Here is a 27,388-nt window from a genome sequence, read left to right as displayed (position 1 = left end):
ATTCCCTCAGAGATAATAATCAAAGGACATAAACAGGCAGCTTTCAAAGAAATCCAAGCTGTTAACAATCACCTGGGGGAAAAAGCCCTAAAGAAATGCAAATTAGAGCAACTTTCAGGTTCCATCTGATACCAATCAGACCAATAGAGGACAAAAGGAGAAAATGACCAATGCTGGGGGGCAGCGGGGGATAGGGGAAAACAGGTACACTCCTGCATTGTTGGTGGAGCTGTGAACTGGTCCAGCTCACTGGATAGCAATTTGGAACTATATGCAGAAAGTTACCACTGTGTAGCTTTTGCCTCAGTGATACCACAGCTAGGTCTATAACCCAAAGAGAGCAAAGAAAAGGGACCCACGTGTACAAAAATATTTATGGCAGCTCCTTTTGTGGTGACAGGGGATGCTATCTATTGGAGAACAGCTGAACAAATTATTCAAATCCTCTCTTACTCCCTATCCAGTGAAATACCATGTATATGAAGTCGCAAATCCCAAGTTCTTTGATGTCCTGCTTTCTTCTCACTATGCCAGTTGTCTGGGCATAGCACTTATTAGTGAATAGGAGGTGGTTACTGCCCAGGACATATAATCATATAGCTCAGGATTAGGATCTAGAGCTGGAATGGTCCTCAGAGGCTATGAAGTCCAACTCCCCTATCTTACAGAGGGAGAAACTGAGGCCCAGAGGTCATTGTGTAGTAAATGTCAAAGGCAGGATCAGAACCAAGTGCTCTTTCTGTCTTCCAAGTTGTAGAAATGGAAAGATACTCAGAGATCACCTGCCTGATTCTCATCTTTCACCAGGGACCAGAAGTCTTCCATCTCCAAGGTTCTACTGGGATCTTCAAACTCGTCTTTCTCCCTAATTCCCTCATTAAGCCAAGAAGCATTTATTAAGTGCCTTCTGTTTGCCAACTCAGCCATTTGGCTGAGTTCTGGGACTATCCACAAAAATGAAAAGGCAGAAGCTGCCCTCAAGGAGCTTACATTCTTTTAAAAAATTTTTTAAGAAAAATTTTCTATGGTTACATGATTCATGTTCTTACTTTCCCCTTCACCCGCTCCCCCAAACACCTCCCCCCATAGCCAACTCGTATTTCCACTGCTTTTAACATGTCATCAATCAAGACTTATTTACATATTATTGATAGTTGCACTGGTGTAGTTGTTTAGAGTCTACATCCCCAACCATGTTCGCATCAACCCATGTGTTCAAACAGTTGTTTTTCTTCTGTGTTTCCTCTCCTGCAGTTCTTCCTCTGAATGTGGGTAGTGTTCTTTACCATAAGTCCCCCAGAATAGTCCTGGGTCATTGTATTGCTGCTAGTACAGAAGTCCATTATATTCTATTTTACCACAGTGTATTGGTCTCTGTGTACAATGTTCTTCTTGCTCTGCTCCTTTCACTCTGCATCAATTCCTGGAGGTCTTTCCAGTTCACATGGAATTCCTCCAGTTCATTATTCCTTTGAGCACAATAGTATTCCATCATCAGCAGATACCACAATTTGTTCAGCCAGTCCCCAGTTGAAGGGCATGTTCTCTTTTCCAGTTTTTTAGTGTGGCTATAAATATTTTTTATTTATTTTTTATAATCTTTTTATCTATGATCTCTTTGGGGTACAAACCCAGCAATGGTATGGCTGGATCAAAGTGCAGGCATTCTTTTAGCGCTCTTTGGGCATAATTCCAAATTGCCATCCAGAATGGTTGGATCAGTTCACAATTCCACCAGCAATGCATTAATGTCCCAGTTTTGCCACATCCCCTCCCAACATTCATTACTTTCCCCTGTTATCATTTTAGCCAATCTGCTAGGTGTGAAATGATATCTCAGAGCTGTTTTGATTTGCCTTTCTCTAATTATTAGAGATTTAGAACACTTTCTCATGTGCTTATTGATAGTTTTGATTTCTTTATCTGAAAATTGCCTATTCATGCCCCTTGCCCATTTATCAATTGGGGAAATGGCTTGATTTTTTTTATACAATTGATTTAGCTCCTTGTATATTTGAGTAATTAGACCTCTGTCAGACTTTTTTGTTATAAAGATTTTTTCCCAGTTTGTTGTTTCCCTTCTGATTTTGTCTGCAGTTATTGTTTGTACAAAAACTTTTTAATTTAATATAATCAAAATTATTTATTTTACATTTTATAATTTTTTCTAACTCTTGCTTGGTTTTAAAATCTTTCCTTTCCCAGAGATCTGACAAGTACACTATTCTGTGTTCACCTAATTTAGTTATAGTTTCCTTCTTTATATTCAAGTCATTCACCCATTCTGAATTTATCTTGGAGCTAACATTCTAATGGGGAAAGCAGATGCATAAAAGGGAGGCAGTAAAAGCATAAAGGCATAAAAAAAAAAAAAGCATAAAAGGTGAGGGAGAAGGTAACCAAGGGGCAGGGGCATGGTGTCCGCGAGTCAGTTCCCATTCGATTCATTGTGTTTGTTCCTCATTTTACAGAGGTGGATTGATTGATCAGCAGTCACGAAACGTTAGAGGTGAGGTTCGAACCCGTGTTCCAAATAGAGCTTCCCCAAGCCCCTCCACCACTGTCTACTCTGAGCATGTGCCTGGGAGACTTGGGAAGGGGCGGAGCCATGCTTTTTCAAAGTCGATTTCTTCGCTTTGGGAAGGGCAAACGAGGAATAAGCTCGCTCTGCGCTGATTGGCTTAGGGGCAGCAGAAACTGTTTTATCGCGTGAAAAACCTTCCAATGACGTCACTACCGCCGCCCCTAGTGCAGCTTCCGCCCACATTCAACATGGCCAAGAAAGGCCTTCCGCCTCAGAAACGGAAGAGGCGGGCTACAGAGAAGAAAGGGTGAAAGGATTTCCAACTTGGTGGCGCCCCTGGCGGGAGGGCTTCGAGGACGCTGATGGCGGGAGTAACGACGAAAGTGGTGTGCGCGTGGGCGCGGCGCGCGGGGCCGCCGTTGCCGAGGCACGCTGGCGCGTCTCTAAGGACGCACTGGACGCCGGCTGGGAAGTCTCGGAGCAGGCGGGAGGCAGCCGAGGCCGAAGCCGAAGTTCCAGTGTTTCAGTACTTGGGCCAGCGGGCGCGGCGCGTGGACCGCATCTTCACGTGGGGCTTTTCGTACACGGGCGCGCTAGGCGTGCCCACCTTCGTACTGCCCACCGCCTACGGCCCCGCTGCCGGCCGCAAGCCCCGCGCCATACAGCCCGTGCCCTACCGCCTGGAACTTGATGCCAAGGTGAGCTCTAGGTGGAGGCGGGACCAGTGAAGGGCAGGACCTAGAGCAGAACCGGACTGACGAACGGCGGGCTTTAATGTGAGGCCAATGAGGGGCAGGAATAAGAGCTAGAGTGGATTAACGAGGGGAGGGAACAGGAGCAAAGTGGAGGCCATTAAAGGGTGCCAATGAGAAAGCGAGGCCCCAGAGGGCGTGGAGCTGATTGGTGAGACCAGTCAGGGGCGGGAACAAAAGCAAGGTGCGGCCAATGAAGAGTGGGGCTGGTGGTTGGGACAGTGAAGGGATGTGGCCAAGAACAAGGCGGGCCCTAAACTAGCGAGGGTGGAGCTAGTAAAGGGGTGTGTCAGAGCTTCTGGTTTAGCCCAGAGCAGGGCGGGGCCGACGAGGAGCTAGAACTGATGGGTTGGACTAGCGAGGGGCGGGGCCAATTGGGGCGGGGTCAGGATGGGCCAATAAAAGTCAGGGCAGGAGGCAGGCTGGGTGGTGCTTGGATAATAACACCTCGTGTCAAGGTTGGGTCTGAAGTCAGAAGAATTCAAATTTCACTTGTGTGTCCTTGAGAAAACCTTTGAAGCCACGAGCCTCAGTTTCCTTATTTATGAAATGAAGGGTTAGCTTGAGTTATCTCCCTAAGGCCCCCTCTAGGAACCTTTTGGGGAGGCAGCTATCATTTTAGTCCAGATTTTTAAAAAATTACTTTAGAGTTTAAAAAAATACAATTTTTCCTTTTTGTTCTCAGAGTGGAAGCATAGAGGCAAAGAGGCAAACGCCTGGGCTCCCTTACAAACAAGTCCATAATACATTTTTGTTTCTTTTTTTTTTTTTTTTTTTTTTTTTTAAAACCCTTAACTTCTGTGTTTGGCTCATAGGTGGAAGAGTAGTAAGGGTAGGCAATGGGGGTCAAGTGACCTGCCCAGGGTCACACAGCTGGGAAGTGTCTGAGGCCAGATTCGAACCCAGGACCTCTTGTCTCTCAATCCACTGCCCCTACATTTTTGTTCCTCTAGACTTTTCTGCCTAAAAACCTTCTTGGGTCTCCCTTATATTAAAAAGGTCAAACTTACCCATTGCCTGGTTATTCCCTTCAAACTATTGCATGTTTCCCATCTTCATCAATTTCCTCAGGGAGAAAAGAAAACAAAAAACTAATTCATATTTATGTTGTTTTGTGGTTTACAAAATACATTTTTTTTTTCAACTAGTGTTAAGTGACTTTTCCAGGATCATATAGCTAGGAAGCATCTGAAGCCAGCCTAGGTCTTTTCCAGTCCAGACTTGGGTCTCTAACCACTCTGTACTACCAGGTGCCCCTTACAAAGTACTTTTCTAACAACCCTTAAGGTTGTAGCATTATCAGCCTCATTTTTACTGATGAAGAAACAGACTTCAGAAGTGAGATAATTTGTTTCATTTGGCCACAGAGTAAGTGATGGAACTGGAACTTGAACTTGAGTCTTCCAATTCCAAATGCTCTTCCTCTATTTGTATCTTGCAAGATGGCTTCTGCATACCCTGATACTGAAGCTGGTTTTTTTCTTAGGCCACCAATGACCACTAAGTGGTAAAAAACATAAATACCCTTTTCTCATGTTCCTTGACTTCCCTCCAATGTTTGGTATTGTTAACCATGTGCCCTGTTGCATTGAATTTCTGGGACAAGATGGACACCACCTTTGAGTGACAAGACCGGCAGTTGAAGACCTCGGAATGTACCCAGATGCTGTGAGCCAGGGCAAAAGTCAGTTGGAGCCAACCCTATAAATACCCACCAGGCACAGCGCAAGTTGGCTTAGTCTGGAATAGAACTTGGGAGGTGGGAGGTCACGAGTGGGAGGGTAGACCTGTACCTGCAACCCAACTTGCCTTACTGAGAGCTAGAGAGCAATTACCATCATTGTCAGTAGAGCTGAGAGAGAACAGTGATACTGTCATTCAAAGATCATCAATAGCCTTCCCTAATCTTTGGCTTGGCTCTGGCCAAGTGAGGCCAGAGTTAGTGTGAGGGTGAAGACCCTCCAGCATCTATCTGATCTAGCAATCTCCAGGAATTGATCATTAACCTAGACTATTAGCAATAAGGTTCCCAAATCCTCCATCCTTACCCTTATTCCTAATCCCATCTAACTAGACTTTAATATAGTGTTTTGTTTCAAAGTACCTTTCTGGAGTGGTGATTATATCCATAGGAAGGGGAGTCAATCACGCAGTCAGATCCACAGAGTTATCCGATCAGCTCACCAATAGCCCTTATCAATAATTATTCCACCCCCAGGTTGAGGAACTAGATAAGTTAACCACACATACAACTTCTCAGTGGTTCCCTGCCTGGGCAACTGTTAAAAGGGGATGGCTGACAGGTGTAGTTTAGCAAAGCCTGTCAGGTGAGGAGAGGCATAGCTTTCCTGCCAGCAGCACCTACATAGAGGCCTGTGGGTGAGAATGTGCTCTTTCTCTCCCATCAAATCCAATCCATACCTTTCAAGCCTAATATTATCATCCTCTTTATAACAGCCCTCCCCCCCCCCCCCCCCGCCCCAGCTCTCTTCCTTTGGTTCCCATGGTGTTACACCATCTTGGTTTCCTGACCCAATTCTCTAGCTTTATTGATGGTGGTTCCCCCCCCCCCCCAAGATCCTCTCACTTTTATCATATCTTTGTACATGGTCTTTTTTAGTGTTATCTTATATTACAATAACCCCAACCTATCTCCTTAGGTCTAGTCCCTCATTTCTAGCTGATGACTTGACAGTTTTGACTGTGTGGCCCATAGTTGTCTCACACTCACTATGTCAGAACTGAGTTCATAGGTGGTAACACAGTTGGATAGAATGCCAAGCCTAATGTTGGGAGAAGGACCTCAGATACTTCCTAGTTGTGTGATCTTGGGTAAGTCACTTAACCTCTGTTCCCTAGCCTTTACCCTCTTCTACTTTGGAGCCAATTCTTAGTATTGATTCCAAGACAGAAGTGTTAAAACTGAATTGTCTTTTCCCACACTAGGGCCTCTTCCTGAGATTTCCTTATCTCTTAATAGGATTCTATCATTGGGGATCACTGCTCTGTCCCCTGCTCCCTCCAAGGTCCAGATATCTTTGTCGTTGACCTTTTTATTCCCTTCTTTCAAATCTCATTTCCTGTGACCTTTCTAAGGCATCAAGGCTGGCCTTTTCCAGATACCCACAGCCACTGACATTCATTGTTCGTGAACTGGGCGTCTGGAACCATCACTCCTTCCCATCTTCCAGGCTTTATTGGTTGGCTTCTTGGAGCTCAGGACCCATGGTCTTGCTTGCAAGAGCTGGGCACCCTTAGTAAAAGCTCTTGTCTCATTGATGGAATCAGGTAGCATTTTCTACCTCTAAGATTCTGGGCAGATTTCCTACTCTTGTTCCATAGCTCTTGCACAGTATTGCATATTTGGGAGTGTTCTGTATCTCCTCATATGATTGTAAACCCCATGAAGGCAGGGTTTGTTGTGTTCCTTCCAGGGTCCCACATGAGGCCTTGTTGTCATTATTTCAAAGCCTGGGATTTCCTTGGGATACGCATTGTATCACACTAGCTTCAAAGTTCGTCCATTTCTCTGTGGCCTGGTGAGGAGCCTGTCTGAGCTCAGCCCAGTGAGCCTGGGCCAATAGATGCCAGCTGTAGTGGGCACTCACCAGAGCGTGAATGAATCAATCATTGTTAATAGATGCAGGTGAGAGGTATCTCTGAATGTCTCTTTCAGGAACATGAATGGTGTGTGATCTCATGAACAGATAACAGTATATGATTTTGAATTTCCTAAACTCCCAATCATATTTGTTAAAGTTGCCTTATAAAATTCTGTGTTTCATAATAAGCGAACTAGTACTGGTTGTGGTCACTTACCAGGAGGTGGTTGCTTTTCAGATTTCATCTGCTGCCTGTGGCTATGGATTCACATTGCTGTCCTCCCAAACCAAAGACATCACCAAAGTCTGGGGCATGGGACTCAATAAGGATTCTCAGCTTGGGTTTCACAGGAGCCAGAAGAATAAGAGTAAGTGTCTTTGAGATGTTGGGGCTTTTCCTGGGTTGTCTCTAAGCTCCTGAAAGTCTGAGATAGGGTTTTGCAGGTACTTCTGAGAAACCAAGTTTTATTTCTGAAATAGGTGGATATTCTTAATCGATGGGTTTGATGGTTTTGTTAATAGTTAGATACCAAGATTGAGGGTTTCTTAGAAACCCACAGTAAGGAGGGCTTGAAAGGCTTCTCACAGGGCCCAGTGTGCTTCTCAGACTCTTAGACAGAGTTAAAAAAAAACAGGACAAGGTTATTTTGAATCATGGTAAGCTGGAAGGGAGGATTAAGGGATAGGATCCCCTAAACTAAGGGAGGTAGCTAAAATGTCCCACCTCTACAACACCTGCAAAGGGGTTTCTTCTGGTCTTCCAAGCTGCTTACTTCCCTACTCAGGCTGTTTATAATTCCTACCTATCTAACTACCTGACACTAATAATCCTCCCAGATAAATGTTGGTTAGATATACAGTTCTTCAGCGTAGTTTAGGTTGAAACTTTTTATGAGAGGGCTCACCCTATCCAGGTCCAGCCTAAGATGGCTTCAGGCCTTTTCCATAGACAGTTTACTGGCTTGCTGGCAGAGATCTTTGGAACAGCTGGAAACACTCTGGCAGGAGGCAGGAATTATGAGTGGATGACAGGGCATGAAGGATTTATCCAAACTGGACAACAGAATTGATAGGTTTGGCTTCAAGGGGACAGGAAACCAAACCCCTCTTAGGCTCACATTGATCCTAAGCAGGAGGGAGTTTCAGCTTCAGGCTTTCCCAGTCACAGGAAATCCAAAAAGCCCCCTTTGGTAACTCTCTGTGTCTACTTTTATATTTTCCCCACGTTATGCAGTTCCACTATATGTGGTAAGGTCCAGCACACTCCTTTGCAAACTCCTCTCTGTTTCCTTTTTTCCAACCCATTTCTGTTTTTCCCTTATTAGATTTCTCAAGAACATGAGCAGAGCAAAATAGGCTATACCTTTAAATGGTCCCAAGGCAGAAAGAGGAGGCGGGTGAAAACCCACCACTGTGGCCTGGGAGGCCTCTGGCTTGCCTGTTTTGAAGGGGGAAAATCAGAAGTTTCTTGTCCTATGGAAACATCACACAAGACCTTTGCAGAAAGACATTAGTGGGGGCAGCTGGGTAGCTCAGTGGATTGAGAGCCAAGCCTAGAGACAGGAGGTCCTAGGTTCAAATCTGGTCTCAGCTGTGTGACCCTGGGCAAGTCACTTGACCCCCATTGCCTACCCTTACCACTCTTCTGCCTTGGAGCCAGTCAAGACAGCACATAAGGGTTAAAAAAAAATACATTCGCATTTACATAAAGAACTCACATGTGTTCAAGATTGTCAGTGCTCCAGGAAAGGCTATAAATGACATTTCAGGGGGAAGTCTTTTGTCATTCAGGACAGAGCCAGAAGGGACCCTCTCATTTTGAAGATGAGGAAACTGAGGTCTGGAGGAGATGACCTGACTAGTCCCAGGGCCTTTGGCTGAGATGGGATTCAAACCCAGGTCCTCTGACACCCAGGCCAGTACTCTATAATGTGTTAGGCCATCTTGGTGGCCCATTTTGGTTACTAATTCAAATCATATTTGGATGGCCTGGACTTATGTCCAAATGGTGAGCAAAAAGATATTGTAAACGTCTGTGTGTTAACACTCGGTATTATTGTGTTAAAAAATAATTTAAGTTAGACATATGAGGAAAAAAATGGCCAAATCTGTTCCCTGTTTTGTTGGATGGAAGAGTGTTGAATGACAGTCAGTCCACCTGATTGTAGCCCCACCTCACATCCCCTTCCCGGGCCTCAGTTTCCTCCTACATAAAAGGAGGGAGTTGGACAAGTTAGTATCTGAGTTCCCTTCCAGTTTAATATTGGCCCCTTGTTTAGGTCTGAGTGAGGGTGCAGTTAAACTATTTAATTGAACTTTCCAGATGTTGGGATGTGAGAGGAGTGGCAGGTAGGGGTGAGAAAATGTCCTCTTTCTACTGGGAAAAAATGAGTTTTCTAGCTGTCACCTGGATTGGGAATGGCTGTGACCCTTGTTGGCTGGGTGTTTCAGGAAAGGGATATGAGTATGTCTTGGAGCCATCCCCGGTGCCATTGCCGCTGGACAGACCGCAGGAGACCCGGGTTTTGCAGGTGGCTTGTGGAAGAGCTCACTCCCTGATCCTGACGGACAGTGAAGGAGGTGAGCTTGTTCAGGGCTGAGCTGGGCCCATTGGGACCTCTGCCATTTTGCCCAGTGTGGTTCCTTTGACCAAGTTAAATTGAGTGCATGGGACTCAGGGCATTCCCCAAATATGGCAACAAGGATGGGCAATTCGGAGGATGGACTCCATGTGCCCTGCAACCCTTTTGTGGGCTCTTCTTGGGCCGTCTGCCTCCGTCTGCCTCTTGTAGACACAGAGGATGTGGCCCAGGGCTCTTGCCTTAGAGCAGTGATGGGCAGCCTTTTAGAGATAGAGTGCCAGACCTGGCCCCCACCCCACCCCCCAGACCAAGTGCCATGCTCATGGTCCCCCCAACCCCCACCACATTTTGTGCTCTTTCCCCCACTGAGTGCTGGACTCACACTGCTTCCCCCCCTTACTCCACCCAGGGGAGGGAGGAAGCACTCCCATTGGACTGTTGGGCAGAGGGGTGGGTGATGAAGTCAGGCTTGGGGAGAGGGAGAGGGGAGGAGTGCAAGCACTCTATTCTGCTTCACTTTAATTATGTGAGCGTTGATCCCCTCAAACCTAGCTCCCTTCCAAAGTGGAAATTAAGAGGACCTTGAAAATTTCTAAATACACCCTCTTTAGCCAGTATTCAAGGAACCAGAAGCCATTTCAAATGCAGTGCTTTATTGAGAGAGAAAGAAAAAGTCAGAAAAAAGCTAAAAAATCCCAGCTTACAGGAAAGCCCCTTATTTATAGGAAAATATAACTCTCAGGTTAAATGACATCATCCTGACACATTCACCCCATCACAGTCCAGCCTTCCTGAAGAGGGTTTCCTCCAAATGAACCTTTTTAGCAAATGGTCAAGGGTTGAAGTCAGGTTTTAATCAAGGATGCGAATTAGAGCAGCCTAAGTTTGCTTGTGAAAGAGACTGGGGAAGGGGGTGCTAGGACAGGGAAGAGGCTGTTAGCCTAGCTTGGGGTTCATAACACTTATTCCTAATGACTAGACTACAGTTCTGAACTTTTTTAAAGTACATACTCAAAAGACACATCCCCAAGTCCCCCAAATACTTTGTATCCTAAAGACACTGGTTGCTTCTGATAGTAAAAACATGGGTTGTTTCTGTCTTGCTGAGGCCAAAGGTAATGAAGAGGCCATTGTATTCTGAATGGGGTGGGGCAGTGTGGTGCTGCCAGGGGTGCTGTGGAGAAGAGACCTGCTTACTAAGGCCTCCTGGGGAGAGGGGAGGGGAACAGCCTGGCTGTGCCTCCCTCTAGTGAACTCTATGCTGCAGGGACAGGCACACTGGGTCCTTGGCATGCGTGCCCACAGAGAGGTCTAGGTGTACATCTCTGGCATGTGTGTCATAGATCCTCCAGTGCAGCCTTCGAGGCTTCAAAGCCCTTTCTCTGAACCTCCAGTCTGAGGGGCATCTGGGTCCAGTCCCTTTGTCCTAAAACCTCCAAGCACAGGTTGTATCTGGAGACTATTGGGGCCGAGGGAAACCTGCTTGCAAATGCTTCGCTCAGGTGGACATAGAGTCCGGGGGCTTCTCTTGAACCTGGGCTTTGTCCAGCTCCCGATACAGTCCTTCCCCCCCAGGTTGGGGACTACTTTTGTATACTGCTTCTGTGGTCAATTCCAGCCCCAAATGTCCTACATGGACTGTCAGGAATACCTGAGTTCAAATCCTGCCTCAGACAGTTAACTGACTGTATAACTGGGGAAGTCATCTCAGTTGTAAAATAGAGAGGGGGCACAGGGGCTGCTAGGTATCTTGGTGGATAGAGAGCCAGGCCTGGAGATGGGAAGTCCTGGGTTCAAATCTGCTTTCAGATACTTCTTAGCTGTGTAACCCTGGGCAAGTCACTTATTCTCCATTTTCTAGCCCTTACCTGCTCTTCTGCCTTAGAACCAGTTCACATTATTGATTCAAAGATGGAAGGTGAGGGATTTTGAAAAAAAGGCTTTAGCACTGTGCCTGGTACACAGTAGGGGCTGTATAAATGCTTATTCCCCTCCCTTCTCATGCTTCATGTAGGGAGCATCCATCAGAATCAGTTTGCTCCTACATGTGGTCAGGTTTCTTTCTCCGGCCACTCTTGGGAAGGGTGAGGTGTTGCTGTTTGGAGGAGAGAGTCTGGGTGCAGGGGTGTGTGCAGGAGCATCTGCTGGGCTCCAGGGCGCCAAACTCCAGGAGCCAGTAGTAAGCTGGCATTTAGACAGCACGTATTGTGTACCAGCCACGGTGCTCAGAAGGAAGGGCTTTAACTGACTAATTTAATGGTGGGTTCTCCAGTCCTCAGCATGGGAAACAATTCCTATGGACAGTGTGGCAGAGCTGTGGTCAGCGATGAGGTTTACAGGTGAGTGAGCCCTCGGGAGCCCCTGCAATATAGCCAGAGCCCTTTGCCAGCTGGTGCCATAGAGGCACAAAGCTGAAGCAGCCACAGGTCCTACATTTGAGGAAATGTCATCACAGAGACAAGGGAAAGTTACTTTAAGATTAAATGTGGGGGCAGTTGCATGACTCAGTGGATAGAGAGCCAGGTCTAGAGACAGGAGGTCCTGAGTTCAAATCTGGCCTCGTACTTCCTAACTGAATGACCCTGGGCAAGTCACCTAACCCCTGTTGCCTAGCCCTTACCACTCTTCTGCATTGGAACTGATACACAGTATTGATTCTAAGGTAGAAGGTAAGGGTTTAAAAAAAACTTAAATGCTTGGACCATTCCATCCCACAAGATTAAAGGGCAGATGGGGAAACACTACATGGTTTAGAAAGTTTTTTTCATATTAAGGGTTTCTTGAGAAATGAATGATTATTCCTTGTGTGGCTCCCCTGTGTGTGCAGTAGAATAGGGGCTGGCCTTCCTTTGAAAACAGCCACTCAGAAGCAATTGGCTTTCAGAGCCAGTTGCCATGGCTAAAGGCCATAGAGGTGTTGGCAACAAAATCCAGCCACTTGGCCCCTGTGGAGTTCCTTGTCATTCAGGGACATCAGGGGGTATGAAGGGAGAGAGCCAACTTCAGAGCCAGGCCGGCCTGGGCTCAAGGCCCACCTCTGAAACACCCTACTGGGACCTCTCCATGCCCAGGCAGCGATCTCGAGAATAGGTGCCAATCTGCATTTGTGGATGGACTTCTTCATTAGGACTCCCTATACTGATGAAATCTCAGGTCCAGTTTTAAAAAAAAGAGGAAGCCACGAGGTAGGTTGGGCTGCTTCTCTAGAAATGGATCCAAATCAGTTCAGGGAGGATACCACCATGTACAAGGGAGCGGAGGGCAGGGGAGGGCAGGGAAAGAGCCAATGTTTGGTAACTGCTTCCCCTCACATCTCTCTTCTTTGCTTCTCCTCCACATGCTCTGGCCTCCAGCGAGAGCCATAAGATACATAGGATGCAAGACTTTGATGGACGAGTGTTGCAGGTAAAGGATTTGGGGTTCCCGAAGCCAGTGACCGAGGTCTGAGCTCCTTGGTCTCTTCTATGCCTTTCTGGGTTGGGTTTCAAGAGAGGAGTTGCTGAAACGGGAGGGCTGGATCCCACAGCGTTAATTTGGAATTCTTCGTTTGAACAGACGTCATTCACCATCTCCTTTGTGTAGTGCAGAAAGGAGCAGGGCCTTGGGAGATCCCATTCCCTGGCCTTCTATGTCCTTCCAGAGCAGGACCATCAGGATGATGGGGGGCTGGGGACCGGCCCATTGAGGAGCTGTTCCAGTGGTGAACCGAGGCAAGGGAAGACTTAGTGAGGCATAACCTGTGGATAAGTGTTCAAAAAGCCATCACGTGGTAAAGAAATAAAATTGTCCTGCCAGGCCTCAGAGGGCCTTGGTGGGGAGTCTTGAACCACTTGTTCATTTGGGGAACCAAACCCCTAGAGTGTTTAAGGGGGAATCGGTATTGTATGTTGAAGTTCCCAGATAGGAAGGCAAGAGTTGGAAGGGAGGGAACAGCTATGAGCCAGGATCCAATTCAGTAGGGAAGGAAAGGGAATGACCACAGCAAGAGCTACCAGCTTTTGGAGTAGGTGGGAGATTGGCCTGTGTGCACCTCAACGGGGGAGAGTTTACTGAGTGATGGAGGGAGAGAGAACCTGGAAGTGGCCGTGGGGAGTAAAGAGTCTTCCAGCTCCACCATCATGGCCTGCTCATTGGTTTTGCCATTCTCACTCCCTTCCACCCTCTTCATTTGCCAGCCCGTCTTCCACACGGCTGGTGGCCAGGCTGATTGCCTTAAAGCAGAGGCCTGGCTGTGACCTTACATAAAATACTGATTCCTCTGTTGGAGTCATAAAGGACCTCACAGTTGGGTTCTCACCGGCCTTTCCTCCCCATCGTGCATCCCATGTTCCAGCCAAGAGGCTTCCTGTTCCCAGGATGCGGTGTGTTGTCTGTGGCCTCTGCCTGGCTGCCTTGGAGGGCCCCTTCCGGATCCCCGTGTCCTGTTCTCCCCTCCCTCTCCGGAACGACTTTGTATGTTGTGTGTGTGTTGTTTCTCCTGGCAGGACGTAAGCTCTTGGAAGGTCGGGCTTGTTTCCTTTCTGCCTCTGTTTCCCCACAAGCTAGCCGTGTACCTGCCACACAGACAAGTGTTTGTCCACTTGGATTGGGCTGAGCCGAGCTGGACAACTAAGCACATACCGGGGATGCCAGGCAGGGATTCTTGCCCTGGCAGGGGTTGGCCCCGATGACCCAGGGGTAACCTTTCCAGCTCCCCGTCCTCGGGAGGCTTGGGCCCTTTGGGGGTTCACAGCACCCTGACCCTCTGTTTACCCCTTCTGGCAGGTGGTGTGTGGCCAGGACCACAGCCTCTTCCTGACAGATAAAGGCGAGGTCTACTCTTGCGGATGGGGCGCGGACGGGCAGACAGGTAGAGAATTTTCAGTCTCCTCCGCTGGGGAAATGGAGCGGTCTGTCCCCGGCACGGGGAGGGCCAGGTGTTGGGAGTCCCTGGGATGGGCCTTTCTTTAGAGCCTCCCTCTCCCAAGAGTCACTGCACAGGCACTATTTGGCCAGACCCCGGCCCAGACCCTGGTAACCCCCCAAATCATTCGCTGGAATTCTAGATGGCGCCGGCCCCGGCCCCAGGCTTGCAGGCTTGGGGAGGCCCTGCAGACTGAGCAGGAGTTGGTTTTTTCCCCCAAGAAGCCAATAAGACCTAAAGGGCAAGCTGATTGATATGTTTTCAGGCACCGCCTGGTTAGCAGGAGAGGGAAGTGCATTTACCAGCCTCCTTTTTGGCTTAGATGTCTGATAGCCTTGAGGTCCCGTCTGTACGGGCCTCCACTTATTTTTATTTTTTCAACCCTTCCCTTCTGTCTTAGAATCAATCCTGCGTATTGGCTCCAAGGCAGAAGAGTGGTCAGGGCTAGGCCATGGAGGTAAAGTGACTTGTCCAGGGTCACCCAGCTAGGAAGTGTCTGAGGCCAGATTTGAACCTCGGACCTCTGGCCTCTAGATCTGGCTCTCAATCCACTGAGCCACTTAGCTGTCCCTCCTCCTTTTATTTTTAAAAGTTTGTCTCAGGTGAATTGAGTGAGAGAGCTTCAGGGCCTGGACCAGAAGTCCAGGCTCCATGGGCAGTTCACAAAGCACTTTGTCTATATGAAACGAGAAACGTTTTATACTGAGTCACCCGAGTGGTCCGAAGGCTCCCAGGACAGCCCAGTGGCAGTGGCCGCCTTTTCTCTGATGCTCTGGGGGGGAAGGAGGGTGCGTGGCCCGAGGGCGGCAGAGCCCGGGGCAGACGCCTGATGCTCCTCTGTGCCCCGAGGTAGGTCTGGGTCACTACAACATCACCAGTTCGCCCACCAAGGTTGGCGGAGCCATTGCGGGAGTGAATATAGTGCAGGTGGCCACCTATGGGGACTTCTGCCTCGCCGTGTCTGCGGACGGGGACCTCTTTGGATGGGGCAACTCGGAGTACCTACAGCTGGCAGCCGTCACTGAAGCCACGCAGGTACCCGGGGTTCAGGGGATGCCAGAGCGGTGGGGAGCGGTGGGGAGGGGTGGGCTCCAGGCCCCCAAAGTGCTTCTTGTAACAACTCTAAGACAGAAGAGCGAGGGATAGGCCATGAGGTGAGGGGACTTGTCTAAGATCTCACAGCTAAGAAGTACCTGAGGCCAGATTTGAACCCAAGTGCCTCCTGACTTCAGGCCTTATCCACGGAGCCTCCTTGTTTCCTGCTTTAAAAAATGAAACTGAGGACAGCTAGGCGGCTCAGGAGATAGAGCACCAGGCCTGGAGACAGGAGGGCCTGGGTTCAAATCTGTCCTCAGATACGTCTTAGCTGTGAGACCCTCAACAATCACTTAACCCCCACTGCCTGGCCTTTACAGCTCTTCTGCTTTGGACACAATGCATAGTATTCATTCCAAGAGGAAGGAAAAGGGTTTAAAAAAAAAAACCTAGCCTGTTTTGAGGCACCCTTTTCTGGATGCTTTATCCTTATTTTCCCCATTAGGGAACAAAGCATGGAATTTTCCATTCTGGGCAAGGACAGCTGTGACCCGTCAATCAGCAAGACAGATGTCACTCTTGGGGATGCCCCAGTGGGCTTGGCCCCTCGGTGCTCTCTAAACTCGGAGAAAAGTCGCCCCCGCAGCCCCCTAAACTGCCCCAGCTCAAAGACTGTTGGAGTCTTTCTCCTGAAAAACCCAGAGTCCCCCACAATCAGTGAGGGGGTTCTTCTGCCTTTGAAACCCGAACACCCAAAGGCTCCCCAGATTTCGTTGGCTTGCTTCTCTGATGGTCTTTCTTTTAAAAAACACTTTTTACCTTCTGTCTTAGAATCCACGTTTTGCATTGGTTCCAAGGCAGAAGAGGAGTGGCAAGGGCTAGGCAATGGGGGTGCCGTGCCGTGCGCAGGGTCACCCAGCGAGGAAGTGTCGGGCCAGATTTGAACCCCGGTCCTCTCCTCCCTGGGCCTGGCTCTCCATCCCCTGACTCACCTAGCTGCCCCCGGTTGCCTCTTGTACACAGGTGAACGTCCCCACACACTTGCCCTTCTCCGGGATTGGGAAGATCAAGCAGGCGGCTTGTGGCGGCACCGGGAGCGCCGTGTTGAATGGTGAGAGCCCTCGGGCAGAGCCGGGCGACTCTCCTGGGGCTGGAAGTCAGAATCCTGGGCTAGTTCCGGGGCCGGCTCCGAGAGCAGGGAAGGGGCAGCGGCAGAGACGGGCAGGAGCCCCCCCGAGCCCTCATCCCCGAAGCCGTCTCAGGTTGTCCTAAGGGGGGGAGAGGGGCCCTGGGCGGCCTTCACGCTCTATTTTTACTCTAACAGACGAAGGGCACGTTTTTGTCTGGGGATACGGGATTCTCGGGAAGGGGCCGAAGCTCATGGAAACCGCACACCCGGAGCGGATCCCGCCCTCCCTCTTCGGCCTGTCCGACTTCAGCCCGGACGTCCGCGTTTCCCGCATTTGCTGTGGACTCAGCCAGTTCGCCGCGCTTACCAGTACGTGACGGGCACCTCCCCCAGGAGGGGTCTTTTGTTTTTTCTTTCTAAAAAATGCTTTGCATGTCCCTGTGGGAAGGGGGTCCCAGAGCCATGCCAGGGGGCAGCCGAGAAGAACCAGGAGCACCAGAGGGCGACAGTTAACCCGGGGCCTGTGGTTGGGGCCCTTCCTAGCCGGGCACCTGGGCAGCCACGAAGCCTCTATTGTCCAGTCCTCGCGCTCTCCTGCCTTGGAGCCGATGCTTGGTATTGATTCTTTAAAATGCCTCTTTTAGGCTCTGTGAGGTGGCTTTTCATGTTCCTAATGAAGAATTGGGCCAGAAGACAAAAGCATAAAAGCAGCAGCTGGAAATTCCAGGCTTTGCCTTCATTAGGAAGGAGGAGAAGCTGGGACTTAGCGTTGGCACGAGCCTCGGAGGTCGTGTAGTCCAACCCCTCCATTTTACAGATGAGGAAACTGAGGCCCAGAGAGAGGCTCCCTCCTCCCTGCAGGGCCCCCCTTTGCCGTTATTGCCCAGCTTGGCTCGCTCTGTTAGTGAAATACTCTCGGGGAGCACTTTCTCAGGCCGCCACGGGCAGGCCACAAGTGCCACTCGGCCTTCCCTTTGCCGTCCCAGGCAGGGCTCCCAGCTCCTCCTCCGTGTCTGTGGCATCGGGAAGGGGTTCCAGCCTGACCCCTAGCCAAGGCCCCTTCCCCCGGGCCTCGGCGTCCTCTCATGTCCAGCACCCATCCGCTGGCCCCTGGGGTCCCTCCCCAGGCTGGTGCTCAGAGCCCCGAGAGGCAGCATCCACGGCCCTCCTAACGGGGGTGCTGGGCCCCGGGCCGGGCCCTCTTCTTCCTCGTGGCCCTCGTCTCTGCCTGGGCCGGCCCGATTTGGGAGATTTGTCCATCATCCCGGAGTCAGGAGGGCCGTCCCGGGATCGCCTCGTGTCCTTGGCCCAAACCCGGCCCTGAGGAGGCGGCTGGCGGATAAGCCTCGCTGAGGTATCTGTTAGCAGCTCTCGGAGGCTGGCCTGGGCCAGACAAGGTTGAAACATGGCCTTCAGGGTGAGGTTTTCTGGGACCAGAGTCTCCCCTCCCCGGGGCCGTGCCAGCCCACCTGACGGCAGCAGAGGGGGGTCCCCGGAGCTCCAGAACACGGGCAGTGCGCGTCCCCAGGCCGTGCGGAGGCCCCGCTCCCCCTTGACGGAGCCGGGCGCAGAGAGGCCGGCCCTGGATTTCAGGGTTTGGGGATTTCTGGTGCCACCCAAGTGGTCAGTCCTCGGCTGGCCGGTTCCCCCCAGCCCTCGGTGTAAACCCTGGTCTCGAAGAGTGTTTTTGTTGTTGTGTTTTCTTTTCTGTGAAGGAGCATCATAGAAGGCTTTTCCTTGTGGGAGGAAACAATGGCGCCCCGTAAAAGCGGCCTCGGACATGCCTCCTGTTGGGGCGCTTTCCCCTCAGGCCGCTTGAATCGTGCTGGGTTCTGGGAAGGTCCGGCCAGCCCGGGATCCACCCGAGCCAATGCTTGTTTCTTTGCAGACAAAGGCGAGCTGTTTGTGTGGGGCAAGAACATCCGCGGTTGCCTGGGCATCGGCCGCCTGGAGGACCAGTACTTCCCCTGGAGGGTAAGCCTGGCCGCCCGGGGCGCCGCGGGGGCAGGTCACTCGGGGCAGCTTCCAGGGGAGCCGGGACCCCTCTGGGCCGGTAAGACGGGGCACAGAGCCCAGGCCCCTTGGCAGAAGGTCGGCTCCTTCCTCGGTGCCAGCAGCCCCGGCCCGAGCGCCGGAGCCTGTCCCGTCGTCCTTGGATTTTGTAGCTTATTGGCCGCTCCCTGGCCTTGCCCCAAGCTGCCATTGTCCGAGGCGCTCCTCAAGGAGCAGGACAAACAGAGCCTTGGCCGGGCTGGCTAAAGGAGCGCCAACGGAACAAAAGAGTGTTCGCTGCAGAGGGCGAGAGGGGGGCAGCCCCGGAGCCTGGGAGGCCGTCTTCTGAGGGGTTATTTAAGGAGATCCGGGGCTCTCCTTGGGGGCGGGCTGGAAGCAGGCCCAAAGCCTCTTGGAGAGTCGGGGCTGGGGGTGGGAGCCTTCCCTGGGAGCCTCATGGCCTCAGAGCTTCAGCGTGGGCTTCTTGAGAAAAGGGAAGTGTGTGTGTGTGTGTGTGTGTGTGTGTGTGTGCGTGCATGCAAGTGCAGCTGGATGGCTCAGTGGATAGAGCCCGGCCTCGAGGGGAGAGGTCCTGGGTTCAGATGTAGCCTCAGACACAGCCCAGCTGGGGGCAGCTGGGTGGCTCAGTGGATTGAGAGTCAGGCCTAGAGACAGGAGGTCCTGGGTTCAAATCTGGCCTCAGCCACTTCCCAGCTGGGTGACCCTGGGCAAGTCACTTGACCTCCATGGCCCACTCTTACCACTCTCCCACCTAGGAACCAATACACAGTATTGACTCCAAGACAAAAGGTGAGGGTTTATTAAAAAAAAATAAAAAAACACACGTCCCAGCTGGGTGACCCTGGGCAAGTCACTTCACCCCATTACCTCGACCATTCTTTCTCTCCTGCCTTAGAACCCCTGCTTAGTATTGATTCTCAGGTAGAAGGTATGGATTTGGAGGGGGAAAACCAAGCTACGGGGGTCCCCAGTGCCGAAGAGCAAGAAATCCATAAATGGGTTTTTGATTTAGTTTTTTCTTTTAAAGACACACGCCTGGGCCTCTTCAGAGAGTTTGGTGACCGCTCGGTAGCTTAACTCTCTGAGCATTCATTTTGCTGGCAATAAAATGAAATGTCAGCCATGAGCACCAGTGGTTGAAGGGTAGAGAAGTGTTGAGAATTGTGGTACGTGAGTGGGCACCTCCAGAGTGGCGTGTGGAGCTGCCTTCCCTCCTCTCTGGAGTAAAAGGAAGCCCTGTGTAGACACCCAATAAAGACAGGACAGCTTTCTCCCTCCCACAGCTTCTGGGCTGCCCTTTGATTTGTGAAATGGGATCATCTCTGAAACCAAAAGCCCATCCAAGATGCACCTGAAGAGGAGTTTTGGGGAAAGGTCCTGTCTTGGCTCTCGGGCTCTGGATGAGAAAAGTGGAGCCCCCGGAGCCTCTGCCCCCAAAAAGATTCTAGAGCTTTTTTTTTAAAGCTTTAGTGTTTGTCATGATTGTGGATTGGGGCGAACCCCTCAATTCCTGCGGAGAATTTTGGCATTTGCATTTTTTTCCTTTAGCTTATTTTTTCAGTTCCCCATAGAAGTCATTTTTGGCAGTTTTCTGACATTTTAGGGTTCAGATTTCTCCCTCCCTCCCTGACCCCGCCACCCCGGCTCTAAAGAATCCGATATCAGTGATACCAGGGCCTTCCTGCAGCACCGGCTCCATGCTCTCTGGGTCGCCGTAGAAGGCTAGAAGATGCACCACATCGGGATTTGGGAGGATAACGAGAGCATTGCCGGAGGGGCTCCCCCTTCTTGTCCCTCCGAGCACTCTGGTTCAGGGCCCAGTGCTTCTCGGGGCACGGAGAGGAGAGCCTGAGGGACGGCCCCCCGTACTGGAAGGAGGGGGACATGGTCGGACACCGCCACCCTTGGATGTCGCCTCAGAGGGAGAGGGTGGCCGCTCCGAGTCCTGAGCCATCTGGTTGGGTGTCGGTACGGTTTGGTGAAAAGAAGCCAGGATTCGGCGTGGGAGGAGCTGGGTTTGACCTGGGCTCTCTCTGGGCACACAGCAGGGGAAGGGAATAAGCATTTGGGGTGCCTGCTGTGGGCTTCTGTCTTAGAGTCAGTACTGTGTAGAAGAGTAGTAGGGCTGGGGGTGGGGGGGATGACTTGGCCAGCATCATCCTGCCAGGTAGTGTCTCAGGCCAGATTTGAACCCAGGACCTCCCCTCTCCACACCTGGCTCTCCATCTACTGAGCCACCCAGCGGCCCCCCTTGGCTGGATTTTGCCTTCCTCCCCGGTTTTCTTTGCTAGGATCCCTCCTTTCCCCCTCTTCCTCCCACCCTGGATCTTTGAATAGTGCTGATAACCCAGGAAAGAGGTGCCCCCGCGAGCTTGCATCGTCCTAGCAAGGAAGAGATGTAGCTGGGGGGTGGGATGTGGCCGCAGGCTGAGCCAGCCCGTCTCCGCAGTGACTCCATCGCTCTCCAAACAAGAGCTTGTTCTCGTGGTTCTGGGTGCTGCCCCGGCCCAGAGAAGACGGTCCACTTAGGGAGCCTCGCTTCAGACATTGTTAGAAAGATGGAAAACGGGCTGGAGAGGTAGCCCAGTGCATGGAGCCCGGCCCCTGCCTCTCTTCTGACTTAGAATTAATACTACAGTAGAAGGGAAGGGCTTGGAAAAAAATAAAAATGGAAAATGGGTGAACTTCAGCCTAGGGGTCTCACATGGCCCCGAGTTCTGCTCCAGCCTGGGCCCCCCATCATTTGTCACCCCCCAAGGAGCTCCTGGCTAAGGCTGTCCTCTGGGAGGGATGGGCCCAGGGGGAGAAGGACAGGCTTTCTGAGTCTTGGGGGATCAAGACTGTGTCGGTTCTAAGGCAGAAGAGCAGCGAGGGCCGGCCAGTGGGGGGTCCCCCAGCTCAGAAGTGTCCGAAGCATCTACTGAGCCCCCCGGCTGCCGAGCAGACTCCCTTAAACCTCCTTGGGGGGTGGGTCTTTGTACTTGGGGGCGATGGGCTTTTTCAGCCGCCAGAAGCCATCCCATCCCAGCTGGGGTGAAGCTGGCCGCCTGTGGAGCTGGAGGAGCCTGCGGGGCTCTAATGGAGAGGGCACTGCCCGGCGCCACGGCAGATGGTTCCGAGGGTTTTACCAGTTTATTGTGGGCATAGCTCTGGGCAAGGGGAGCTTGTTGGCGTGTCGGAGCTGTGTGTGAGTTTGTAGAGCACGCAGAAGGCACGCACAGCCTCATGGCCTGGAGCCTGGCCTTTCCCACCTCTTCTTGTTCAGAAGAGCTAGCTTAGAGGGCCGGGGGGACAAGGCGGGTGAAGCTGCCCTCAGAGGTCAGGGTGAGCCTGTGGGCCCTTCTAGCTCTGATCTCTGATCTCTAGTTTCCCAGCCTGCCTCACCCCGACTTTGGGTCCTGTTTTCCAGGTGACGATGCCAGGAGAGCCGGTGCAAGTGGCCTGTGGGGTGGACCACATGGTGACTCTGGCCAGGTCGTTCATCTAAGGCCGCCGCCTCCAGGGGGTCCCCCCAGCCCTTGGCTCTCTCGGGGACAAGCCAGCTCTGCTCACCTCAAAGTTTTGCCTTCTCCGGCCCGGCCACATCACCCTGCCTGTTGGACTCGGAGGCTTTGGGCTTCCGGCTCTTTTGGACTGTGTTTCCATGCTGCCAGCCAGTGACTAGGGATGTCCTCGGGGGCTGGTGTCTGTTAGTTCATTGTGTGTGCCTGCATGTGTGCGTGCGTGCGTGTGTGCACGCACCCGTGTGTGGTGGGGGAGCAGCCCCCATCTTTCTCAGGGAAACATTTATTTCAGGCCCCTTCCATGCTGAGGGTCCTGCGGCACCGATGCCCGCTTTGGGGCTCTGTGAGGCCCTCGCGGGGAGCAGGGCAAACAGCCGCCCCCCGACGACGGGGAGGGCAGCAGGGCCACTGGCCCTCGTTTGCCCCTTCGTATTTTTCAGCTCTTATCAAATAAAATGACGGCTTTCCCTGGGCAGCCGCTCTTCCCGTTTCCTGCAGGAACTGGTTGGGGAGGGGGTGGGGGAAGGGGGGCCTTTGGACCTCCTGAACGGATTTGATCAGTAAGAGATGACCCAGCAGAATTCATGGTTGACTTGGGGTTTCCATGGCCTCCCCGGGATGGTTTGGGCCGCTAGAACAACACTGCCCTCGACCGTAGCTTCATTTGTGTCTGACCTGGCCTCCCCGGGGCCTCCCTGGGGCCAGCCCAGACCTAGGCGGTCACGTCATGACAGGCTCTAGGGGGAGCCAAGCCTCGGATGCTCTCGGGGGGGTCCCTGCCCAGGGAACTGGCCCCAGAACCCTTTTAATTCCAGCGCTCGGCTGCAGGCGCCTGAGACCGCCACCAAAGGTCCTGGGTGCGAAGGTTCCGGGCAAGGCAGCTCCGGAGAGGATAGATCCACCCCGAGGAGCCTTCCTGCGCTTGGGCTTTTCAGATAAAGCAAAGCGAAGACGTGCTTCTTGGCACCCCGGCCGAGCCAGTGAAGGCTCCCAGCGGAGCACGCTTAATGCACCGGCCATTTGGGAATTTGCCATCAAACAGCTCTGGGATCCCGAGGAGAGAGATGGCAAAGGCTGCATAACTCGGTCCGCCCTGGGAGCGGCTCATAACAGGAAAGCCAGTGGTGGCCATTGGGGAGCCCTGCCCCCCCCCCAGGTCCTCGCCACAGGGCTCTGGGGCTGACCTGCCCCCTCTCATCCCCTGGGCGCTGCTTGCAAAGCATTGCCGGAAACCAGAAACAAATCTGCCCTCTTTCTCTCTGTCCCTCTGGGGCCGAGCTGTCCGGAGCCAGAGGAGATCCGAGTGTACCCCCTGCTGCAGTGGGGCTGGAGTGGGTGAGATCCACAAGCAGCTCCGGCGTGCCAGGCCCTGGCGACCCAAAGAATCTGCTGCTCTTCTGGGGTTAGGAAAAGACACTATTTCTTTTATTTTAGACACTTAAAGACATTTTAGAAGGGGGTATCCCTCAGCTGCTTCACTAGGCAGCCCAAGGGGGTCCATGACACAAATGAAGGTGAAGAACCCAAGATCTAAAAAGAGGGCTGGCCCCATCGCCTATTTAAACAAGCAAGTCACTTAACCCCCACTGCTGAGCCTTTACTGCTCTTCTGCCTTGGAGCCAATACAAAGTATTGATGCTAAAATGGAAGGCAAGAGTTTAAAATAAAATGCCATATTGACCGTAGATGCTTCCTAGCTGGGTGACCCTAGACAAGTCACTTAACCTTACCTCAGTGCCCCAGGTAGAGCCTATGTCAGTCTGTCCTGGTAGGAGTTTCCTCACTGGGTCTTTACTGTGTTATTATTCATATAATAGGAAGCAAATCTGAGGAATTTCCTCTAGGAGTGACGTGGGTGAAAGCTGGTTATTTTTAGTCAGGAAGGAGGGGCTTTGCCATTTAGTACTTGCATGACCTTGGACAAGTCATTCTTGGCCTCAGTTTTCCCATTCGTAAAGGCAAGAGCCAGGCCCGGAGTTGGGAGGCTCTAGCTATACCACCCTGGGCAAGTCACTTAAACCCATTTACCTGATCCTTGCCTTCTGTCTTAGGGCAGAAATGAAGAATTTCATCACTTCTGAGGCCTCTTCTAGTTCTAAACACCAAGGGGAATAGTGGGACGATCAAGGAAGTGGCCATCCCACCCTTTCTTTTTTCAGTCTAAGTCCTGGAAAGCCCACTGGATCAGAAGGGAATGTCGGTCCTAACTCTGCTCCTAACTGGCTACAATGACCGTAGGCAAACCCCGGGCCTCAGTTTCCCTGGCCTGGGCCCTTTCTGGCTCCAGACTTCGATTCTGGGCTCTCTTGGGGGGCAGGGGGAAAGGAGGGGACAAGGGGCACCTGGCAACACACGGCCGCTGCTTTATTTGAATCCACCTGATGGGTACAAAGGCAGACAGCGTTTGTTTGTTTCCTGTTTTAATGAACACTTTACAAAGTACAAAATATACTGTCATTTGTTTGGGGACATTTAGGTATTTTTCCTCTTTCTCCATTGTACAGTACATGAATCTCCAGGGTGTTTGTTTCTCCTCTGCCCAAGACCCCCAAAGACAGGGGAGGATGCCGGAGGAAGGAGAGGGAGCCTGGAAGACGCCGCATGACTTGCCCCACTCCCAGGCCCACCGACCTTCCCCTCCATCCCAACCGCAAGGCTGAGGTGTTCCAGAGCGGCTGATGCTGGTGGTGTAGCCGTTGGGTGACTCGGGGACGGCCCTCGCCGAGTGCTCCGGGCTGGCATGTCTTCAGACTCTCTGAAGGGGACAGTACACGAAAGAACTAGGAATGGGGGTGGCTGGGCCCGAGCCCCCAGGACCATCCTGCCGCTCACCCCCATGCCCTACCTCGCTTCAGGGGAACGACCGCGGGCCTAGCCCTTTCTGGGTCCTTCAAACATCATCACCCTCCATCCAAGCTGCTTCCTCATTGCCCCATTACCCTTCTCAGCTCTCGTCTAGCACGTGCTCGTCTCTCCATCCCGGCTTCTGCCCAGATCACTCTCGGAGCGCGGGCAGGATGGAGGGTCACGGCCACGAGGCCAAGGGGTGGAGGAGCTGCTCTCCTGGGTCCGAGGTGAGGAAGGGAGGAGGACCAGGCCAGAACTGGCCCAGGCCCTCGTCCACCCATGCCAAGTGGTATCACAAAGGGAGGGAGTCAGTTATTCCCTCTTCCTCCAACCGTGTCCTCATGGGCTGGTCTCTCCACGCTCTAACACGGTGGAAAGAGGGTGATGGAGAAAGAAAATACCTCATTGGCCCGAGCTACCAGGAGAAAGAAAGAAGCTATGGTCCTTTGGGCCTGGAGGACGGGAGGGACATCATGAAGGAAGTCCAGGCTCTCCACCTGGGGGGTGGGAAGGGATGGCCTCTGGGGATGGACAGGCACCACAATTGGAGGAGGGGACAGAGGGCCCATTCTCTGAGGGCCACAAGTCTAAAACGGGGCCTTCTGAAGGAGGGACGAGGCAACACCACCCACCAGGGCGAGCGCCCCCAAGGACGTCCCACTAGCTCCTCCTCCTTCCTCGGACTTGCCTCGTCCCGCTCCCATGTCCTTTCTGGTCCTGCTACAGTACTTGTTCAGAAAAAAAAAAGTGCATCCCTCACAGAGGCAGAAGGGGGTGCACACAGCGCACACAATGCGCAGAACATCCCGGGGCAGCGGGTGGACACAGTGGGGGGCTTGTGGACTCTGCAGGGGGAGCCCTCCTGAGCCAGGCCCAGAAGGACCCCCAGAAACCACTGGCCATCATTGTGTAAACGACCTACAAGCAAACATCTAACCAGGAGGCCTGTCCTTCAGTGCTGAACGGACTGTGGAGAGAGCATCAGTCTCCCTGCCCCTCTCCCCCATTCTCTCTCTCTCTCTCTCTCTCTCTCTCTCTCTCACACACACACACACACACACACACACACACACACACACACACACGCACACGGACTCTCCTCCCCCCCCCTCCCATGGTCTCTCCCTCTCTCCTATTCTTTGTCACACACACACACACACATGGTCTCTCCTTCCCTCTCTCACACTCACACTCACACACACGGTCTCTCTCTCTCTCTCTTGTTCTCTCTTGTTCTATCTCTCTTGTTCTCTCTCTCTCTCTCTCTCTCTCTCTGTCTGTCTCTCTCTCACACTCACATCCACACACACACACATCCACCCATCTAGATAGTAAACCATCATTTTGGCCACTCCCAGAATGTTCACTGGATGACCCTCCCCGACGGCTGAAGCCTTTCAGAGAACACCCGGGTGCCCCGCATCCCAAGGGGGCAGGCGCTGGTTCCTCCTGCCCTCTCTGCCCATCCTGCTCCTGTTTAAGAGGACCGATTTCTCCACCCTCTAAGCAGTGAGTCCTTAGTCCATCCGTCCACCCGTCCATCGGCCAAGGCATTTCCTGGTGGCCCTCAGTCTAAACCACAGCCCAGGCTGAGAAGGGAAGCAGGCCCCTGACCAGAGACTCCCCACAGGGTCTCGGAACTGGTGCCAATGCTGTGGGGTGACCAAGGCGTGCTGGATGGCCCGCCGAGGCGATCTCATCCCCATGACCTCGACGTAGAGCCTGGGCTGTCTCAGGCACCAGCTCTTAACCTTCACGTGGCTTCTGGCCTGATACTAAACGTCCTGGAAGTCCAGACTCTTTGGACTGCAGAGAAACCGGCGCCTGGCCTGGGCCTCATCTAGGCCATTGAGCGCCTGCTCCAGCTCCCCCCTTCCCTGTAACTCTGTCCATCACACTGCAGACTCTTGGCTAGAGGGGGGTCCCTCGTCCCTGAGCCTGGGCTGTCCCCAGCCTGAGGACTCCGGGGGCAGAAAAGGGCATCCTAAAGCTGGATCCTCCCAAGAACACGCTCGCTTCTGGCCTCCGGTCTCTGCCCATCCCCGAGTCCCTCCACGATGGCCCACAGCACGGACACCACTCTGGCAGACAACGAACCACGGAAGACGCTACAGCCTCACATCCACTCTATGTGTATATATATATATATATATATATTTCTAGATAAATAGGAAATGGGTTGCAGGCCAAGTCAATGGCTCCACTTAGTAAGATTCCCTGGGAAGGTGGAAGGAGACATTCAATTTGTCTTTTTGTTGTTATCAACTTAAGGATCATGGAGAGATGGGGGCGATCCAGCCTCGAGGCTGGCTTCTGGATGAGAAGGACCTGAGGTCTGGCAGGGAGAGAGGCAGGCCCAGCCCGCGACAACAGAAACAAATGCTCACATCCACACACAGACCACAGCACGAGACATTACTCTTTCCCTTGGAAAACAACCCCAATCGCAGAAGCCATTTTGTCTGTGTCTGGAGTGAAGGGGAGAGGGGAGGGGGGGA

At 52.2% G+C, this 27,388-nt stretch overlaps 1 protein-coding gene across 1 annotated transcript; it reads left to right on the top strand.

The window, feature by feature from the left end:
* Window positions 1-2,796: 2,796 nt before the first annotated feature.
* Window positions 2,797-22,518, top strand: RCC1L (RCC1 like). Its single transcript, XM_044676408.1, has 11 exons — window positions 2,797-3,222; window positions 7,117-7,246; window positions 9,330-9,458; window positions 11,733-11,799; window positions 12,814-12,865; window positions 14,225-14,309; window positions 15,217-15,398; window positions 16,422-16,509; window positions 16,723-16,896; window positions 18,416-18,501; window positions 21,950-22,518. Exons 1-11 carry the CDS (start codon window positions 2,887-2,889, stop codon window positions 22,025-22,027), a joined length of 1,407 nt encoding a protein of 468 aa, XP_044532343.1. The 5' UTR covers window positions 2,797-2,886; the 3' UTR covers window positions 22,028-22,518.
* The last annotated feature ends 4,870 nt before the right edge of the window (window positions 22,519-27,388 follow it).

This window comes from Gracilinanus agilis, chromosome 4, assembly GCF_016433145.1.
Source record: "Gracilinanus agilis isolate LMUSP501 chromosome 4, AgileGrace, whole genome shotgun sequence".
NCBI classification, from domain to species: domain Eukaryota; kingdom Metazoa; phylum Chordata; class Mammalia; order Didelphimorphia; family Didelphidae; genus Gracilinanus; species Gracilinanus agilis.
The sequence above is the reverse complement of the archived record's forward strand: the minus strand, read 5'-3'. Positions and strand labels throughout refer to the sequence as shown.

What these genes read in the sequence shown, in the direction of transcription:
- RCC1L (XM_044676408.1), top strand. Translation starts at nt 2,887, where the DNA reads ATGGCGGGAGTAACGACGAAAGTGGTGTGCGCGTGGGCGCGGCGCGCG. An exon ending in TTGATGGACGAGTGTTGCAG is followed by an intron (nt 12,866 to 14,224) that starts GTAAAGGATTTG and finishes CCCTTCTGGCAG; the next exon opens with GTGGTGTGTGGCCAGGACCA. An exon ending in CCAGTTCGCCGCGCTTACCA is followed by an intron (nt 16,897 to 18,415) that starts GTACGTGACGGG and finishes GTTTCTTTGCAG; the next exon opens with ACAAAGGCGAGCTGTTTGTG.